Raw genomic sequence first — 17,994 nt, forward strand, 5'->3', positions numbered from 1 at the left:
TTATGCAAGGTCTGCCTCATATAGGCATTGTCCTGAATTTCATCACGGGGCCTCACTACCCTCTCATGATTATACTGTGGTCACCAAACTGCTTCATCAGCCACGAGACTGGGTTTGACTCTGGGCTTCTAGCTAATCCATCACCTTATAACAAAGCGCTGGACTTTCTTTCTACCTTGTTACCACATGGGACCATAGCGTGGCTTTGTCTCCCTCTTCTTGGGACAGTTCCTACTTACTCCAGTATTATTTAACTTACAATTCTGTGTCCTTACCCCCTTGATTACACAGGTAAGGAGAAATACATGTTTATGCTTTCCAGGTAGAAATATCCTTAATATCAATTTTTTGAAGTGCAGTGGGTCAAACTATGATTTAACTACCAAGCACCTAAAGTTGAGTTGTTTCTCCTCCTCTTCATTCAGGAGCCAAGTGTTGCCACTTACTAGACTTCAATGAGTGAAATATATAGGAAACGGCCCAGGAAAACTTCCACTCTATAAGAATTATAGAATCTGAAAAGGAGCTAGGATACTGACTGAAGGCCCTCGATTTACAGATAAGGAAAGTGAAGATAGCTCAACAAGCTAAGTGACTTGCCCAAGGTCATACCCTGACAAGTGGCAAAACCTGTATTAAAACTCAAGTCTGAATTACCAAATCACAAGCTGACTTGGTATAGGACCAAATACAGTACTGAGTAAAAGAGTCTAGATTACCTGCTTACCTGTATGGATCCCTGTTTCTTGCTCTAACTGATGGTAGAGTTTGTTTGAGTAGTCTGCCATCTTTTGCTCAATGGTCAAGTGCCTGGCGGTGCTTAGGATGCCAGCACAGAACCTCGTAGAGCCAGCAGCCAGCCTGCAGGATAGATGCAAATGCTATTAGGTAGACGCATATATCGGTGAATACAAGAAGTTCAAGGTTCCTCATTATACCACTGTTGTAACATCCAAAGATGGAAACAACCGCAATGTCCATCAACCTGAGAATGATTTAAAATTTTGGAGTTCACCTATACAACAGAATACTTTACGGCCATAAAAAATAAATGAACACTTCTATGCACCAATCCTAATGGAACAACCCAGGTGAGGAACACTGTTTAAGGTACGCTACTACTCGTATGAAAAAGGGAAAAAAAATAAATGAATATGCATATACCCACATACATACCTACCAATACATATCTGATTATACATGGAGAAGAGTATCTGAAATGGTACCTAAGGAACTTAACTGGCTTCCAGTGAGGGAAACTTGTAGCTAGAGGTCAGCGAGCAGGAGACTTTCCCCTGTACACTCTTTTACACATTTTCAAGTTTGAACTATGTAAATGTATCACCTATTCAGAAATAACCACACTTTAAATTTTTAAAATGTTGTCCAATTTGCGGTAGGCAACAACATAAACAGCATGGAACAGAAAAAGGACACTAGGTGAAAAGTGAATAAATTCGAATAAAGCAGCAATGTTAGTTTAAAATAATGTATCACAATTGCGTCATTAATTGAAACATTAATCCTAATATAAGATGTTAATAGTAGGTAAACCTGGATGCAAGGTATATGGTAACTCTGCACTATTGTTCCAATTGTTCTATAAATCTAAACTGTTCTAAAGTAAGTTAATCAACTGAAAAGGAACAGAAATAAGAAATAATGTAGCCAATTTCATTTTGGCTCAAAGAGGAAGCACCTGAGTCGCAGGATTTATTGCTGTATTATTACAACAAAGAGAGCAAGATGATAAGATGTGCTTTGAACCGGAAATAAACACATCTTTTAGCTACTTGTTATGTCCCAATCTGCCATCTCTCTGAAAACCAGAAAACAGGAGTATTAGGCATTGCAAAACAAAGTACCAAAGATTTCACTTTTCTCTAATTCTACTTATGCTACTTAGTGACACTTACATTAGCTATTGCTGAGTCAGTATTACTGAAATGAGAGGGATGAGGGAAGCCCATATAATCAGTGCAGCACAGCCCCAAGCCATGTCCAGCTTGATCCCTACCTGCCCTGCTCCAAAAGGACGATATCCTTCCACCCCATCTTGGAGAGATGATAGGCCACAGATGTGCCCATGATTCCACCACCACAGATGACCACCTGTGCCTGGGCAGGCAGGGCCACAGAATGCGCTTTGGCAGCTGACGCACCGCTTCTGGCTGAGGACCACTTCTGCCATCCTCGGCTGCTTCTTGGTCTTCGGACCACCGATAGCAACTGGTAAAGCATCACGTCTGTCAGCAACTGGGAGACGTGCTCTCACTCAGCAAGAAGCGGATCCCAAGAATTCAAACTAGACAGAGAAAACCCAAGAGCATAAGATTAACGAGAAAGTGTTGAAACACAGAACGATAATTGTACATTCAGCAAACGTCTGAGGACTCACTGAGTTCCAGACACATTGCTAGGTATAGATACAGCAATGAAGACAAATGAGGAGGTCCCTGCCTTTACACAACTTACATTTGAGACAGAGAGACAAGCAGCCAATATATAAATAAAACAAGTAACAAAGCTAGTATGACGGAGTCACTAGGGGCACACCAAAATATCATGGTCAGAAAGAAGGTGACATTTGAAAAGACCTGATGGATGAAAAAGAACCCGCTATGTGAGAGTGTTCGGACAGAAGAACCAGCATGTGCAAAGGCCCTGAAGTGAGAGAGCTTGAGGAGTCCAAGCACAGAAAAGAGGCCAGTGTGTCCACAGCACGTGAGGGAGAGGAGGTGACCTGAGATCGAGCTGGAGGTGGCAGAGACCAATCGTACACAGCTCTTGGATGCCACCACGAGGAGTGGGATTTATTCTACATGCAAAGGAAAACACTAAAGCAGGGGAATGACATAATCTGGCCTGTTTTTCCAAGATCAGGCTGGCTCCATGGAAGGCTCCCAGAAGGACAGGGAAAGCAGGGGTGAGTCAGGAAGCTATGGCAGTTCTCCAGGGGGGACACCATAGTGGCTCAGACGAGGATGGTGGCAGCAGAGTCAGAGAAATGACTGGATTGTTTGGGAAGTAGAAAACACAGAACTTACTTGCCAACAAACTGGATGTTAAAACGGGAAAAACGGAGAAATAAGGATGATGGCTAAGTTTGTGGGGTAAGCAACTGGGGCCACGGACTACGTGAGATGGATCAGACATAGGGAGGGAGGCTGTGAGGGTGTGCATGCGTGTGAACAGTGAAAGGTCCCAGTCTTAGATGTCAACAGCCAGAGACCCAGCAGGCAGCACGTGAAAACAGGGAGCAGCAGCTGGGTTCCCAAGCCTGAAACCTGGGGGTGTGGTCTGGGAGTCATTAGCATATGTACAATATTTGAAGCCCTAGCATCTGGAGGAACAAGACCCCCAAGGCTCCCGGCATTTACACACAAGGAAGAGAAGGAAAGGACTACAAACAGGACTGAACGCTGTAGATGCACAGAGCGTCCTGAAAAAGAAAAGTGGCTAAAGAGATAGAGACGGAGTGGCCAGTGAGGTAGAAAGAAAACCAGGCAGAGGGCACAGAAGCCAACAGAGGAACATGTGTGAAGAAGTGGTAACTACAGAGGGTGCTGAGGGGGGAGCAGGACGGCCACGTGTCCACCAGATGTGACAGCACAGAGCCCCAGGTGTCCTCAAAAAGAACATTCTCAGGGGAATGGCAGGGATAGAACAGAGACTAGAGCAAACTAAAGAGTAAGCGAGATGAGGGAGTGAGGCAACCGCTACCCCATGCTCTGAGGGGAGCAGAGGAACTCGGAGCCGAGCAAGGCGGTCTGTGTTTAGGGCCGGGAGCTATTAAGCATGTTTCACTGCTCAGGGGATGAGCCAGTAAAAAGGAAAGAGACGGCAGAGAAAGGAGAGGCAAGAACAAAGGATGAGGCCCAGGAGAAGGAGAGAGAGAGACGGGATTCAAAGCTGCAGGGAGGGACAGCTGGCCTCATGCTTCCATGGCGATGGGGGGAGTTGAAGGTACCAGATGTGCGCTCCTGAGAGCAGAGGATGAGTCCCGTCAGGCTGATCACTTACACACCAGTCACAGGCTGTAACCAAGACATTTCCACAAGACAATAAATATCCTACGTTAGACAAGGAAAAGCGTGGAGGCCAGGTCCACGGGGATGAGTATCGTGTACAGCGTAAGACCTAAGCTGAGCCTGGGAGGGGCGAAATCGGGACAGAGACGGGAAGCACACACCATCAGGCTGCAGAACAAGCCTGACCCTAACTGCCTGTGAGACAGGCTGGGACCTGGGACCCTTTGTTGCAGTGCCTGCACCAAGACAGACATCTCCTGGAGCAACAAAACACAGAGAAACAGTAAAGGGCTAAAAATAACTGCATGCAGGGCAATGGGGGCAAAAAGAACAAAGATACAAAGAGGCCAAAACCCACCTGCCATTTCTGAGGTGCCAGAAGCAAAAGCAGGCTCCTGGCATGACCCCCGCGCACAGCACCACCACGGGGGTGGGCAGACCACCCAAGCCACCCCTGGCCCCACCCACCGATCTGCCCCCCCCCCGGGGGAGTGAGCAAGGGAACCTGCCGCTTGCTTTTGCTCCCTCGAGTCCCGATAAAGCCTTGCCTCAATTTCTACTGATTAAAGAGTCCAAGAACCCACTGGTGGATGACAGCGAAGGACGTGGCTCAGAGGCCGCAGCTTCTATGAACGCTGGGTAATAGCAGAAACTGAAGTACGGTGAAGCCAGACCATGGAAGCCTCTGATACTTGGTCCAGTACCACAGGCTGAATATGACAAAGGCAGGCTTTTAACAAAATTAATCTAACAACAAAACAGGGGACTGTTCAAGTTTCAAGAAACTGAAGAAAGACCTGTTCGCAGACTATGCGGTCACAGATGTACAGGAAGACGAGGCCTGAAGACCAGAGTGGGGGTGACAAGCAGACATGAGGGTGGCTAGCAAGTCACCAACAGCACGTCCACCAGCAGCCTCAGGACCCAGCATGCTCCACCATCAGCCTGAATCACCTAAGGCCACGTATCAACACCCACCTGTCAGAGGACTCTCAGATCTGTGACGAGGGCAGGCACAGACTGCATCCCAAGAGAAATCCCAACCAACTAGGGACTAACTTTTCTGGCCACCTTGAGGTCCCACCACACCTCATGTCCCTGTCAAACCCTGTCTCAAGATGGAAGCTTCTCCACACAGCTAGTCTTGCTGTAAGCTCATCTCCACATGACCAATTTCTCTCCCCAGTTCCAAACCATCTGTTTTCCTCCCCTAAAACCTCTATGGGCGCTCTAGAACACCCTTACCAAAGTGACGCACCCACCCCTTCACGAATGTTCTCTCCACCCTCTGTCTTAATGGAAATGCAGCTCTCCTGAGGGAACTGTCGCTGTCACACAGCCAGCCCTGTTCCACTGACACCATCAAGAGGCACAGTGGGCATCCTCCTTGCTTCTGAACCATTACCACTCAGTCACACTTGGGAAAGACCCTGTTCCTTTGTGCCTTAAGTTAGCAGGCACCCCTACTTGGCTCCGGGCTACTTCCTATTAAGCCACAGGCACAGCGCTCTCTACATCCGGGTTCTGAACCCATAACATGGCTCTTCTCCCAACCTTTAACACCACCTCCTCTCTTCCTTCATCAAAGGAGATAACCTGTCTCATCTTGTTCCCCAAAACCCCACCTGTATACCTCCCTGCATCAGCAAACCATCTCTGCCTTCCTTCACAGGGTCAGAAGTTAATCCCTTACAAGGGCCTGGATCCCCCTTCCTGCCCCCTTCCCCTGAACCGAGCTCCACCAGCTGTCCTCCCTCTTTCACATACCTTCACATTTACCTCCTTCTCCTCAGCATTTAGATGTGCTTAAGTACCCCCTCCCCCTGCCCAGGGGATTTAAGAAATAAAACAAAGCTCCAAAACACTCTTCAATTAGCAATTTTAAAAATTCTAAGTTATAAAATGATGGTCTGCAAAAAATCAAAAACAGAGGTAAAGGGCTTCCCTGGTGGTGCAGTGGTTAAGAATCTGCCTGCCAATGCAGGGGACACGGGTTCGAGCCCTGGTCCGGGAAGATCCCACATGCAGCAGAGCAACTAAGCCCGTGCACCACAACTACTGAACCTGCGCTCCAGAGGCCACAAGCCACAACTACTGAGCCCACGTGCTGCAACTACTAAAGCCCATGTGCCTAGAGCCCATGCTCCGCAACGAGAAGCCACTGCAATGAGAAGCCCGCGCACTGCAACAAAGAGGAGCTCCTACTTGCCTCAACTAGAGAAAGCCCGCGCGCAGCAACAAAGACCCAATGTAGCCAAAAATAAAAATAAATAAAATTTATCTAAAAAAGAAAAACAGGAGGAAGTTAAGATTTCCCTCCACTCAAAGATCACCAGTACCAGTGTCAATTATATTTTCCCAGAATGTTATTTTTGCAGCAATGAGCTGCCCTGACGTCCACTTGTTTGCCACCACCTTTGCCTTAAGTCCTTCTTTTATTACCTTGGTGATGGCACAGTCGGCCAGTGGACATTTTAAGCAAAAATTTCTTAACATGTATTTCACAACCTGTCTTTTTTATTTCCCGTCCTACTCTCTTCTGAACCAAAAGTGGTCGGGCTTCTGCCCCACCAGGCCACTGCACTCCTCTTACCAGGAACGCAAATGTTGCTCCTTTCCAAGGGCACTTTCTGGGCACTCCCTCCTATCCACACTTTTTCCTTGTTTTCTGTGGCACCTTCTGCCCCGATCACTGGCCTCTCTCCTCTGCCCTTCCCTCTGTGTTGACGTCCCCCAGGGCTCCCTGAGGCCAGCTTCGCTTCCCCATCCACCACTGTTCAGGGTGATTCCCTTTCCTGCCATGACTGATGGCCTAACCCATAGCACTCCTGAGCCTTAGACCCGCACGTCTAGTGGAAGAAGGGCCACCTCCACTTGGACTCCCACAGGTCAAACTGAGCACATCCAAAAGGTAAAGCCATCTTCCCTGATCTCCAACTCTGCTCCACTTCCTGTGTCCCCCAGGAACACCATACACTAGAATCCTGGGTGTCATCCCACATTCCTCCCTTGCTCTCATCTCCTCTCTCCAGTCAATCATCAAGGCCTAACCAACAACCCTACATCGTAAATCTCCCTCCAGTGGGTCTACTCTCCATCTCCACTGCCCTGAACTGAGCACAGCCCGCCATCCTCTCTGTTTACTGCAAAAGGTTCCCAACTGGGCTTCCCGCCTCTAATTTGCACACCATTCTCCCCACGCCCCACAGCCTTCACACAGAGGCCTGAGCACATCTCTGAAATGAAGATTCTATTTCGTGCCCCTGCTCAAACCCTTCAATGACTATCTGGCGCCCTCAGAAAAAGTCAAATTCCTTAATAGGAAGTGCAAGACCCTGCTCACTTCTTATCTCTGATCTAATTTCTCTTCTCTCTCTCTCCTCTCACACTCGCATCAAACCTAAACTACTTTAATTCCTCACACGTGTCAGGCATGAACTTTCTCTTCCACCTCTGGGATTTGTGCAGACTGTTCCTTCTCAGTGGCATAGTTCCTGCCACCCCTCCCCCCAAATAAAGATAATCCCTGCAGCTCTCAGCCTGTCTGACATCTTATTTGTTCCCACTCTCCCAACACTCAGGTAACTGTTCTGTATTTCCCCAAACACCCTGCACAAGCCCCAGCTCAGAGCCAACCACACTCTGTAACGGTCTGTCTGCCAATCAGGGAAGCAAAACAGCAAGCTGCGTGAGGAGGAAGCAGACTTCAGAAGCAGACAGATCTGGGTCTGATAATCTCCCCCACCACTCATTAGCTGTATGACTTTGAGCAGGTTGTTCAATCTCTGTGGTTCAGGCTGCTCGTCTGTTACATGGGCTAGGAATACCTACCTCACGTGGCTGCTGCAAGACTAAAGCAGAAATGCAGGAAGAACATGGCAAGTGGAACCTCAGAAGCACTTGGAAAGTGGTAGCCTTTAGCCCCCTGGGATAATGGAGCTCTCTGAGAGCAGGGACCACTTATAACTTGATCAGGGTTGTCACAGTAGGCACCATGGAAATACAACCTGACAATTAAATGAGAACAGTGAACAAAGGAGATGGGGAAAAAATTCAGTGATGACTCAGATCTCAAGGCTAGGCCCCCAGATGTGAGGAGATCTCTAAATAACCTGATATAATTTTTTAAAAAAGGTTATATTCTTATAGGTAGTTATGATGTGCCAGGCACTGCTTTATGCATACAACTAATTTAACCCTCACAAATCTAGAAGATGTTACAATTTTTTTTTTTTTTTTTTTGTGCAGTATGCGGGCCTCTCACTGTTGTGGCCTCTCCCGTTGTGGAGCACAGGCTCCGGATGCGCAGACTCAGCGGCCATGACTCACGGGCCCAGCCGCTCCGCGGCATGTGGGATCTTCCCGGACCGGGGCACGAACCCATGTCCCCCGCATTGGCAGGCGGACTCTCAACCACTGCGCCACCAGGGAAGCCCCCGATGTTACAATTTTTATTCTACACTTGAGGTAAAGGAGGCACAGAGACGTGAAGTGACTGATCCAAGATCCTACAATACTGGTGAGTGGCAGAGCCTCAATTCAAAGCCCGCCAGTTCAGCATTAGAGTCTGCCATTGAATCATTACTTCTTGCTACCTGTAAGTTAGGATTAGATGATTAAAACAGGGTAGCTGAGAGGCCGGAACCACAAGGCACTTCCCCAAATAGAAAAAAGGAATTGCAAAGGTAGCATTAAAAAACGTAACAACAGGGACTTCCCTGGTGGCGCAGTGGTTAAGAATCCGCCTGCCAATGCAGGGGACACAGGTTCGAGCCCCGGTCCGGGAAGATCCCACATGCCGCAGAGCAGCTAAGCCCGTATGCCACAACTACTGAGCCTGTGCTCTAGGGCCTGTGAGCCAGAACTACGGAAGTCTACGCACCGCAACGAAGACTAGCCCCCGCTCACCACAACTAGAGAAAGCCCACGCGCAGCAATGAAGACCCAACACAGCCAAAAATAAATAATAAAAAAAACCCAAAAACATAACAACAGATGAGTTTCAAGATGGAAGAAATAATACTAAAAGGCCAGGGTGATAAGAACCAAGAAAAGGATTTTTGACCTTGTGCTCACCATGACCTTCAAGAGTCAGTGAAGTGGTGAGGACAAAAAAAGAAGGACTTACAGTGGATGCAAACAGTGAAGGTACAGAAGGCATCACAGTCTATTCCAGTAGGTTTGGCAGCTAAAGCAAAATAAAACTTGAGAGCAAAGGAGATAAAGCCAGTAGAGAAGAAACGGAAGGTGTCAAAGACAACAAAGTAAAACACACACCTGGTTGAAAGTAAATTACGTGTTTAATTTCTGCTAAGGAGAAGAATTCCTGCTAAACAATCTCAATACTGACGCTGGTTATGCTCAGATCTGCTTACACCAACAAGAGCAAGAGGACAGCTCCAACTCCTTCTGAGCTGTTCCTCTGCATGGTCACAACACCTTGTACAAATTGGCTGCTGGTCACAAGGGAGACTGGGTGAGAAGAGACGGATCAACATTTCCCACACCTGCCTCCAAATGAGAGCCACCTGGGACACATTTTAAAACACACTCTCACACACACACACACACAGGCTCCCTCTCTGGAGATTCTGATCCTGCGGTCCAGGGTGCTATATTTTTCAACAAGTGCACCAGGTGATCAGCCAAGTTTGAGAACTTAACACAAATCTCTAGCCCTAGGAATGTGTCCCCTTCAGGCCGGCTACCTCGCCGCCCCCCAGCACGGGCGAAACGGACGTGAAGATGCCTGAATCAAATCTCGGTGTCATACACATCACGCCCAAAGGGTCAAACGTTGGGAAGAGAGCTCACCGCCCCGGCATGGACGTTTCCACCTAACCTCACCGCTGACTCTGCAGCACTTTTACTAGTTAAGCACAAGCGGACCGCACGTTGCCACGCGGGAAAACAATTACGCCTGCAGAGACGACCCAGCTGGGCAAGCCCGACCCACGCTGGGGCGTGGGGGGTGGGGGCTGCCTGCCCGAGGCGGGCCTCAGGAGCGAGGTTACCCCGGCCGCCCTGGGCATCCGGGCTCGGCTGCGGGCGCCTGCCAGAGCCGGTGCGCTGGCCCCGGGCAGCCGGGCACGGGTCCGCGAGACGCCACCGCCGCAGAGAGGCTGAGGGAGACCGGGCGACGCGCTGTCGGCCCCGGCGGGCGGAGTCCCGGCGCCGGGAAGCGCCTTCCGAGGGCCAGGCAGAACCGACGGGAAACGAGGGACGCCGGAAGCCCCCTGACCGAGACCACAGAGGAAAGGGGGGGGGCGCTGGGGGTCCCGGGCCGCCACGGTCCGCGCGGACGGGGACGCCAGAGCGGCTCCGCAGCTTCTCCTTACCTCACGGGCGCCCTCGGGCTCCGCGCTCAGCAACACTCCGGCTGAAGCGGGGCAGCAGCCACAACCCTTGCCGGGGTTCCTGGGGGCCGGAAGGTGGTACACGGCTTGGGAAGGGGGCGGGACAGGAGGTAGGAAAAAGTTCCGGCGAAGCTTGATACGGCGACCTTCCGCGCTTTACGGTGCCTAGCAAGGGTACGTCGGCACGTGACCTCACTCGCGCACGCGCACCGTGACGTTAGGTGGTAGGGCTCCGCCCCTGACACGTGGGGCTTGTTTGGGTCTCTGGAGGCCCGTCCCCTAAATGGGGGCCGCCTCCGCCATAATGGCGGCGACCTGTGGGACTGCCCTTTGAGGCTCGCTTTAGGACTCTAGCCTCGGAGCCTGCTATTTATGCAGGTGCAGTCCTGCCGGCCGAGGTGGTGGCAATCCCGCTGCAGTGTGGGGAGAGAGCGGGGGTTCTTTCTTCCTTTGAGGCGCGTTCCACAGGTCTTGTCCCACGTCGTCCGCTGCCCAAAGACACTCTAGTCCAGGGCGTAAAGAAGATTCTTGGACAGCCGCTTCGTTTTTTGTAAGTCGCCCGGGTCTTCTTGGGCGAATAGCTATCAGAGCAGATGGGAAATCCTGTCTGCTGGCCCGGCCAGACCTCGGAGGCAGGATAAGAAGACCTGAGCTCTGGGCCGGATCTTACTCTTTGCGCCTTCTCTGCTTGTCTGGACCAGAGGAAGAGGAATCATTTCATTCACTACATCCTCTGAGAAGCTCCCCATCACCTTGCTTACTATCACATCGCCCTGTTTTCTTTCCTTTATAGAACTTGTCATTGAAGTAGATCAGTGTTTGTTGATTGCCTTTCCCACTAGTTGCAAACTCTGCCCTCTGACGACAGAACCTAAATCTCGTGCAGGGCTATGTTCTCAGTACTTAGAACAGTGCTTGGCACAAAGTCCAGTACATATTCTTTGAATGGACAGTGATCTAATGGTATAGCCTCCCCAGCGTGTTGGGCCACCTCTCTAGTTCCCATTCTTTGGATTCAAGCCCGTCTCACCACACAAGCCAATTTTGTTTAATGGATGGCCTCTTGTGGCTGGGCGTCCTGCTGGGTGATGGGTTTCAGCAGTGCACAAGAAAGAAAGGGCTTCTGCTATTAAGGAGTGGCAGTAAAGCTCCAGGGACCTCTGTGTTACCACGCTAGCCCACAGCCTTATATGTTCTCACTTGCCAGTTAACTCACACAAGACAGCCCACATGAGGTCTGGTTTCCTGAGAACAGATACTGCCTTTTGCTACTCTGTTACATGAAAGTTCAAGGCATTCTGGGACTCCATGCTAGCTACATACGTTAATATTTTAGCTCTGGGCTTAAAGCTTAGGGTCACCAGCTGCCCCCCAAAAGAAGAGGGAATAGACTAACAGATATGAGGTATATTCTTGGGGAAGTCTTTCTGATACCTGGATGTGGCAATTTCGAGGGAAAATAGTCACAATTTTTTAAAAAATATTTTTTAAAATTTATTTATTTAGGCTGCATTGGGTCTTCGTTGCTGCACCTGGGCTTTTCTCTAGTTGCGACCAGCGGGGGCTACTCTTCGTTGCAGTGCACGGGCTTCTCATCGCAGTGGCTTCTCTTGTTGCGGAGCACAGGCTCTAGGTGCACGGGTTTCAGTAGTTGTGGCACGCGGGCTGTAGACCTCAGGCTCAGTAGTTGTGGCACATGGGCTTAGTTGCTCCACAGCATGTGGGATCTTCCCAGACCAGGGCTCGAACCCGTGTCCCCTGTATTGGCAGGCGGGTTCTCAACCACTGTGCCACCAGGGGTCCCGTCACAAATATTTTTGATGAGCCATCTCCCAGGCATGTGAATTTGGGAGAAATCTAGTTGTGTATAGGAAATGGTGGACGGAATAGTGATATTTAACCTGTTAATTACATTGTTTTCATGCAGTAAGTACTGAACAAGCTGTTTAGATTTCTCCCTGCTTCCCTCCCCCATTGCCATTTCTGGCCTCCACTTTATTTTATTTATTATTATTTTAAAATAAATTTATTTATTTATTTTGGCTGCGTTGGTCTTCGTTGCTGTGCTCCGGCTTTTCTCTAGTTGCAGCGAGTGGGGGCTACTCTTCGTTGCGGTGCGCGGGTTTCTCATTGCGGTGGCTTCTCTTGTCGCGGAGCACGGGCTCTAGGTGCGTGGGCTTCAGTAATTGTGGCACGTGGGTTCAGTAGTTGTGGCGCACGGGCTTAGTTGCTCCGCGGCATGTGGGATCTTCCCAGACCAGGGCTTGAACCTGTGTCCCCTGCATTGGCAGGCGGATTCTTAACCACTGCGCCACCAGGGAATCCCCTGGCCTCCACTTTAAAATGCTAAGTCCTAAGGCTCCTTTCATTGTCAATTTTGTCTTGTGCTTTGTAGGCTCTCATAACCACTGATGCACTATTTTTCAAGAGGATTGAGTGTTTTTATGATCTTGACTTCTCTTTTTCTATTAAAGACCAGAGTTATTTCTTGTGTGATTCTTGAATCCTCTGAGAAGAGTGTATGCAGCCCTTGCAGAATTACACATTTCTTCATGGGCCATGTTTCTCCTGATATTTAGGTGCATCTATTTTTTTTTTTTTTGCGATACGCGGGCCTCTCACTGTTGTGACCTCTCCCGTTGTGGAGCACAGGCTCCGGATGCGCAGACTCAGCGGCCATGACTCACGGGCCCAGCCGCTCCGCGGCATGTGGGATCTTCCCGGACCGGAGCACGAACCCGTGTCCCCTGCATTGGCAGGCGGCCTCTCAACCACTGCGCCACCAGGGAAGCCCCTAGGTGCATCTGTTTTATCCTTTGCAAACCTTCTGCCTTCTCATTTTTCATTCTCTCAAGGACAGGAATTACAAGAGGTGGGGAGGATACTTTTAGCGCCTGTTTCAAAAGATCAATGCCAGGATTTACTTTGCACACCAAGAACTGAAGCTTGGGGGACCTCTTTCTTCCAAGCTATATTCTAATGCCTCATACTGCAGAGTGTCACATGGTGGGTGGAGACGTGAAGGAGGAAGAAAAAGTACCTTAATTTCTGTCTGAGGGTAACCATTCACTCTACACAGCTTCTCTTTTCCCAGAACAAGAGGGTGTGGGGTCAAAACCGCAGCTCATTTCAGTGAAGGGTTTTCTAACAGCACAGCTAACGCTCTACTCTCTGGTCAACTCTTGGGATGTATGATAAACGCCACTATAATTATTGTAAAGGCTACAACTTATTCTTTGCATTTGTAAATGTCCAGCTCAGCTCAGCCTTTTCTGTCCCTGTGTTGCATCAGCATGTGGTCCTGAGGGTGTTTGAGGCACTTTATTATTATTATAATTTTTTTTTTTTGGCCGTGCCTTGTGTTTTGCAGGACCTTAGTTCCCCACCAGGGATTGAACCCAGGCCCTCGGCAGTGGAAGCCAGAGTCCTAACCTCTGGACCGCCAGGGAATTCCCTGAGGCACTTCAGTAAATGGGATGTTTCTCATGAGCCCTGGTGATGACAGGCACACAGGGTGACCGAGCATTTCTGCCCTCTGCAAATGTGGTATTAACATTGTGCACAGTTTCTATCAAGCCGGATTTCAATGAAGATTTTCTTTTCATGTCACTAGGTTTGTAAATGAATGAACAGACGTTTCACTACTCTTGCCATGTCTGCTTGAGAAATGTTCTATATCTGTAGCTACCAGGCATATGTATTTACCATCACTAAGGATAAACACTGCACATAAAATGGTTGTCCTGTTACGTTACCAAAGTGCGGATCTGAAATCCAGTCTTCTGGCCTGGCCCAATCTCAGAGGCAGGATAAGAAGACCTGAGCTCTGGGCTGGATCTTACTCTTTGTACCTTCCCTGCTAGTCTGAACCAGAGGAAGAGGAATCATTCACTCCATCCTCTCAGAAGCTCCCCATCCACTCCATCACCCCGCTTACTATCACATCACCTGTTTTCTTTCCTTTATAGAACTTGTCACTAAATTAGATCAGTGTTGACTGCCTTTCCCACTAGTTGCAAGCTTTGCCCTCTGACAACAGAACCTAAATCTCATGCACGACTATGTTCTCAGCACTTGGAACTGTGTTTGGCACATTGTCCAGTAAATATGTCTTTGAATGGATAATAATCAAATGGGCACAGGTTATGCTCCATTTGGGGCCACACTCACCAGTTCCCATTCTTTGGATTCAAGCCCATCTCACCACACAAGCCAATTTTGTTTAATGGATGGCCTCTTGTGGCCGGGCATTGTGTTAGACGATGGAATAAACATTGCAGAAAAACCCATTGTCCTGGGCTTCCCTGGAGGCGCAGTGGTTGAGAATCTGCCTGCTAATGCAGGGGAGACGGTTCGAGCCCTGGTCTGGGAGGATACCACATGCCGCAGAGCAACTGGGCCCGTGAGCCACAACTGCTGAGCCTGCGCGTCTGGAGCCTGTGCTCCGCAACAAGAGAGGCCGCGATAGTGAGAGGCCCGTGCACCGCGATGAAGAGTGGCCCCCGCTTGCCACAACTGAAGGCCCTCGCACAGAAACAAAGACCCAATACAGCAAAAATAAATAAATAAATGAATAAACTCCTATCCCCAACATATTAAAAAAAACCAAAAACCAAAAAAACCATTGTCCTGTTACCGAAGTGTAAAAGAGAATTTGAGAACTGACATAATGAAGACACAAACATTTACAAATGTTACTCTCCATGCAGTAGGGGCATGGCTGGGGGAGAAACCCCATTCCTCCCCCTGAAGTTACTATCGCTGTCACTGGACTTGACATCCAGCCTTACACAGACTCCATGGTAAGCACCTGGCACAGGGCGTATCCTCCATGTACCTGTGAGCCCATATCTGTGTGGAAACCAGGGCTGTGCCCATTCCTGTTCACACCTGTGGGAAGACAAGCTCATTGTCTGAGAGAAGCAGCCAGTGCGCTCACCACACCAACCTGCACCCACAAATCATGGAGCAGTTTTGCAGTAAAACACCTGGTATGGACTCAGTGCTGTGCAGGGTGCAGGGTGCTATTTCACAGAGTCCCTGTAAGACAGAGTAATTTTATAAATGGCTCCTGTGCCCTAACTGCCTTGCCTTGTTGAAACTTCACCACAACTGTGTGAATTAGAGCAGAGTATCCCTGCTTGACCTGTGAGGAAAGTGAGGCCTAGAGAAGCACGTTCTCAAGTTGCAGATATAAAAACCAGGCCTCACATCTAAGTCTCTATGAAGTAGTGAACTATTCAGGTCAGTGCTAAGACATGTGGTAGAGACAGTGGTGGTGCATTAGAATCACCTGGGGAATCTAAACCCATATCCTCCACAGGAACTGGAATCAGCAAGGCTGAGAGACATGTCCGTCCTTCTAAAGAGCTTTCCGAACTCCTCTTGTATCTGGAATCCCCTGGGTGCCAACTCTTGAAGAGTATGGAGGAGAAATGGTAGTTGTGTAAAGCTTTGTGGATGAGGCAGGACTTGAGCTGGTTCTTAAAGAACCTCTGTTTGCCAATCCGTAACATGGGACTAATGCTGGAGTGGTCTCAGATCAGCGTGATTCAGTCACTCTCTTTGTTCATATAAACCAGCAGTAGGTGGTGCTGCGGCCTATGAAATGCTGTGTTCTTGGTTCACACAGCCCCTCATCTGGAGGGCACCACGTGGAGATTAGTTAGAAACCCAAGTCAGACTAATAAAATCTCCCCCGAGGGGTGATAACCCAGCGTGGTCCCTGTGACACAGGAGCCACTGAGGAGCAGCTCCTTTGGTGCAGCCTCCCAAAGAGAGGTGTGTGCCCATCCCTTAGCTGTCCTTCCCATGAGATGTTCTGTAGAGTTAGGGACCCTCAGACACTTGGATCTGGGGCATCAGCTGACTGGAGCCTCTCAGAGTCCAGGCTGAAAGGGTTGTTGTGTGTTTGGTTAAGAGCACAACTTTGGAGCTGGCCAGCACTGCCTCTTCCTTAGTGTATGACCCTGGGAGGTGGTTACCTTTCCTGGGCCTCTGTAGTAATCACCAATAGAGACTACATATAAAGAGAAAGAACCAATAGGATGTATATATAGAGAGAGGGAGAGATTTATCTCGAAGTGACTCATGGGATTGTGGGGCTGGCAGGTCTGAAATGCACAGGGCAGGCGGGCAGGCTGGAGACCCAGGGAACAGCTGATGTTGGGGGTCTCGAGTTCGTAGGCAGTGTGGAGGCCCAATTCCTTCTTCCTCCACAGGATCTCTGTCTTTTCTCTTAAGACCTTCAACTGAACGGATGAGGCCCCCCCACATTATGGAGGGTAATCTGCTTTCCTGAAAGCCTACTGATTTTACTGTTATTCACATCCAGAAAATACCTTTACAACAATATCTAGACTGGTGCTTGACAAAACAACTGGTCGCCATATCCTAGCCAGGTTGATACATAAAATTAATCATCACAGCCTCCGATTACTTGCTTGTAAAACGGGCAATGATACGTTTTGGTTTTTGTTTTTGCAGACTCAAATAATGCGTATAAAATACTTGGCCAAAAATTTGTGAAAAATTTTACACAACAGCTACTTTTATTATTATTCTTGCAAAGTGAGCTGCACGGCCTGGCACCTGAGACTCCAGACTGTGGGAGGTGTGGGTGATGAGCCAAACTGAATGACCACGGAGGCTGGTGACACGCAGCTGAAGAGCAGAGACCTGTGCCCAGGCCTGTGAGCCTGACGCTTGTGGTGGGAGCTGGGCGGGAGTCCCCAGGTGCCCCTGGGGCTGATGCTTTGCGCTCATTATGACTTGTTTACGAGCTACTTGGGCTTGGTGGAGACTCACTCACTCAGGAGGCAGCCTGGGAATCCAGTGGGCTTGTCTGAGCTGAGTGAGCTCTTTCCAGGCACAGGGATGCATGTGTGTGCATGACCTGTGAGCAGCTCTACCCTGGCCTCCGGTGATCTTGGCTGACTTGGCCTCTGTGCTTTCCAGCTTTTCCGGGGGCCTGTGTGGTGCTTGTTGTTCACACCTAATGTTGGTCACTTCTCAGAATCTTTTCCCGTCAAAAGTGTAACTGAACCATTTCAGGGCTGCTCCTGTGAACCCACTGGGACACTTGCAGAGTTATGTTAATGGTGTTTAACTGAGCAAAACTTGTTTTGCCTCCACTTTGAAGACACCTGTCTTCACCAGATAACTGGGTGCCCCACCCTGAGAAGCTCCTACGTCAGAATTAGAGGGGGATTCTTTCCTTAGCTGTTTCCGGTGTCTCTTACCAGGAATGGCTGAATGACAGTACCCAACCTTTTGAGGAAGAATCAAACACCCCCAGAACTCTCTCCCTCCCTCACTCCACCTGCTCACCAATGCCCAGCAGATTCTCGAGTTGCCTCTTCATCCTATGAACCCCAGGACATCTGCCCGCTGGCCGATTTCTGCTCAGTGATTTGTTCTTCTGTCAGGAGACTTGACATGTGTTTTCTTTCCTCAAGTTGCAACTAGAGTTGAGTGAAACACACTGAATTAAAAAAAGGATAGCTGAATACTCTCTAGGAAGCAGCTAATAAGAGAGGCCCAACCATTTCAACACCTTGACTGTGCAACTAGGAGACAATTATTGATGGAGACTCTTTGAAGTTCAA

At 49.2% G+C, this 17,994-nt stretch overlaps 1 protein-coding gene across 15 annotated transcripts in view; it reads right to left on the bottom strand.

Annotated features, from left to right (window-relative positions):
• The window catches only part of PDPR (pyruvate dehydrogenase phosphatase regulatory subunit), a 38,718-nt gene extending 28,163 nt beyond the window's left edge, over positions 1–10,555 (bottom strand). For 4 of the 15 annotated variants that reach the window (XM_060129891.1, XM_060129896.1, XM_060129890.1 and 1 more), the window contains exons 1-3: positions 10,370–10,555; positions 2,018–2,305; positions 728–861 (exon numbers count right to left, since the gene is read on the bottom strand). In XM_060129891.1, the coding sequence (XP_059985874.1) occupies positions 728–861; positions 2,018–2,241 (358 nt within the window). In that variant the 5' untranslated portion in view covers positions 2,242–2,305; positions 10,370–10,555. Of the gene's footprint in view, positions 1–727; positions 862–2,017; positions 2,306–9,381; positions 9,504–9,878; positions 9,906–10,369 lie in introns of those variants that run through there. The other 11 variants (XM_060129893.1, XM_060129894.1, XM_060129898.1 and 8 more) reach the window with 11 other exon arrangements.
• Between the last annotated feature and the right edge of the window lie 7,439 nt (positions 10,556–17,994).

The sequence above is a fragment of the Lagenorhynchus albirostris genome, chromosome 19 (assembly GCF_949774975.1).
Source record: "Lagenorhynchus albirostris chromosome 19, mLagAlb1.1, whole genome shotgun sequence".
NCBI classification, from domain to species: Eukaryota; Metazoa; Chordata; class Mammalia; order Artiodactyla; family Delphinidae; genus Lagenorhynchus; species Lagenorhynchus albirostris.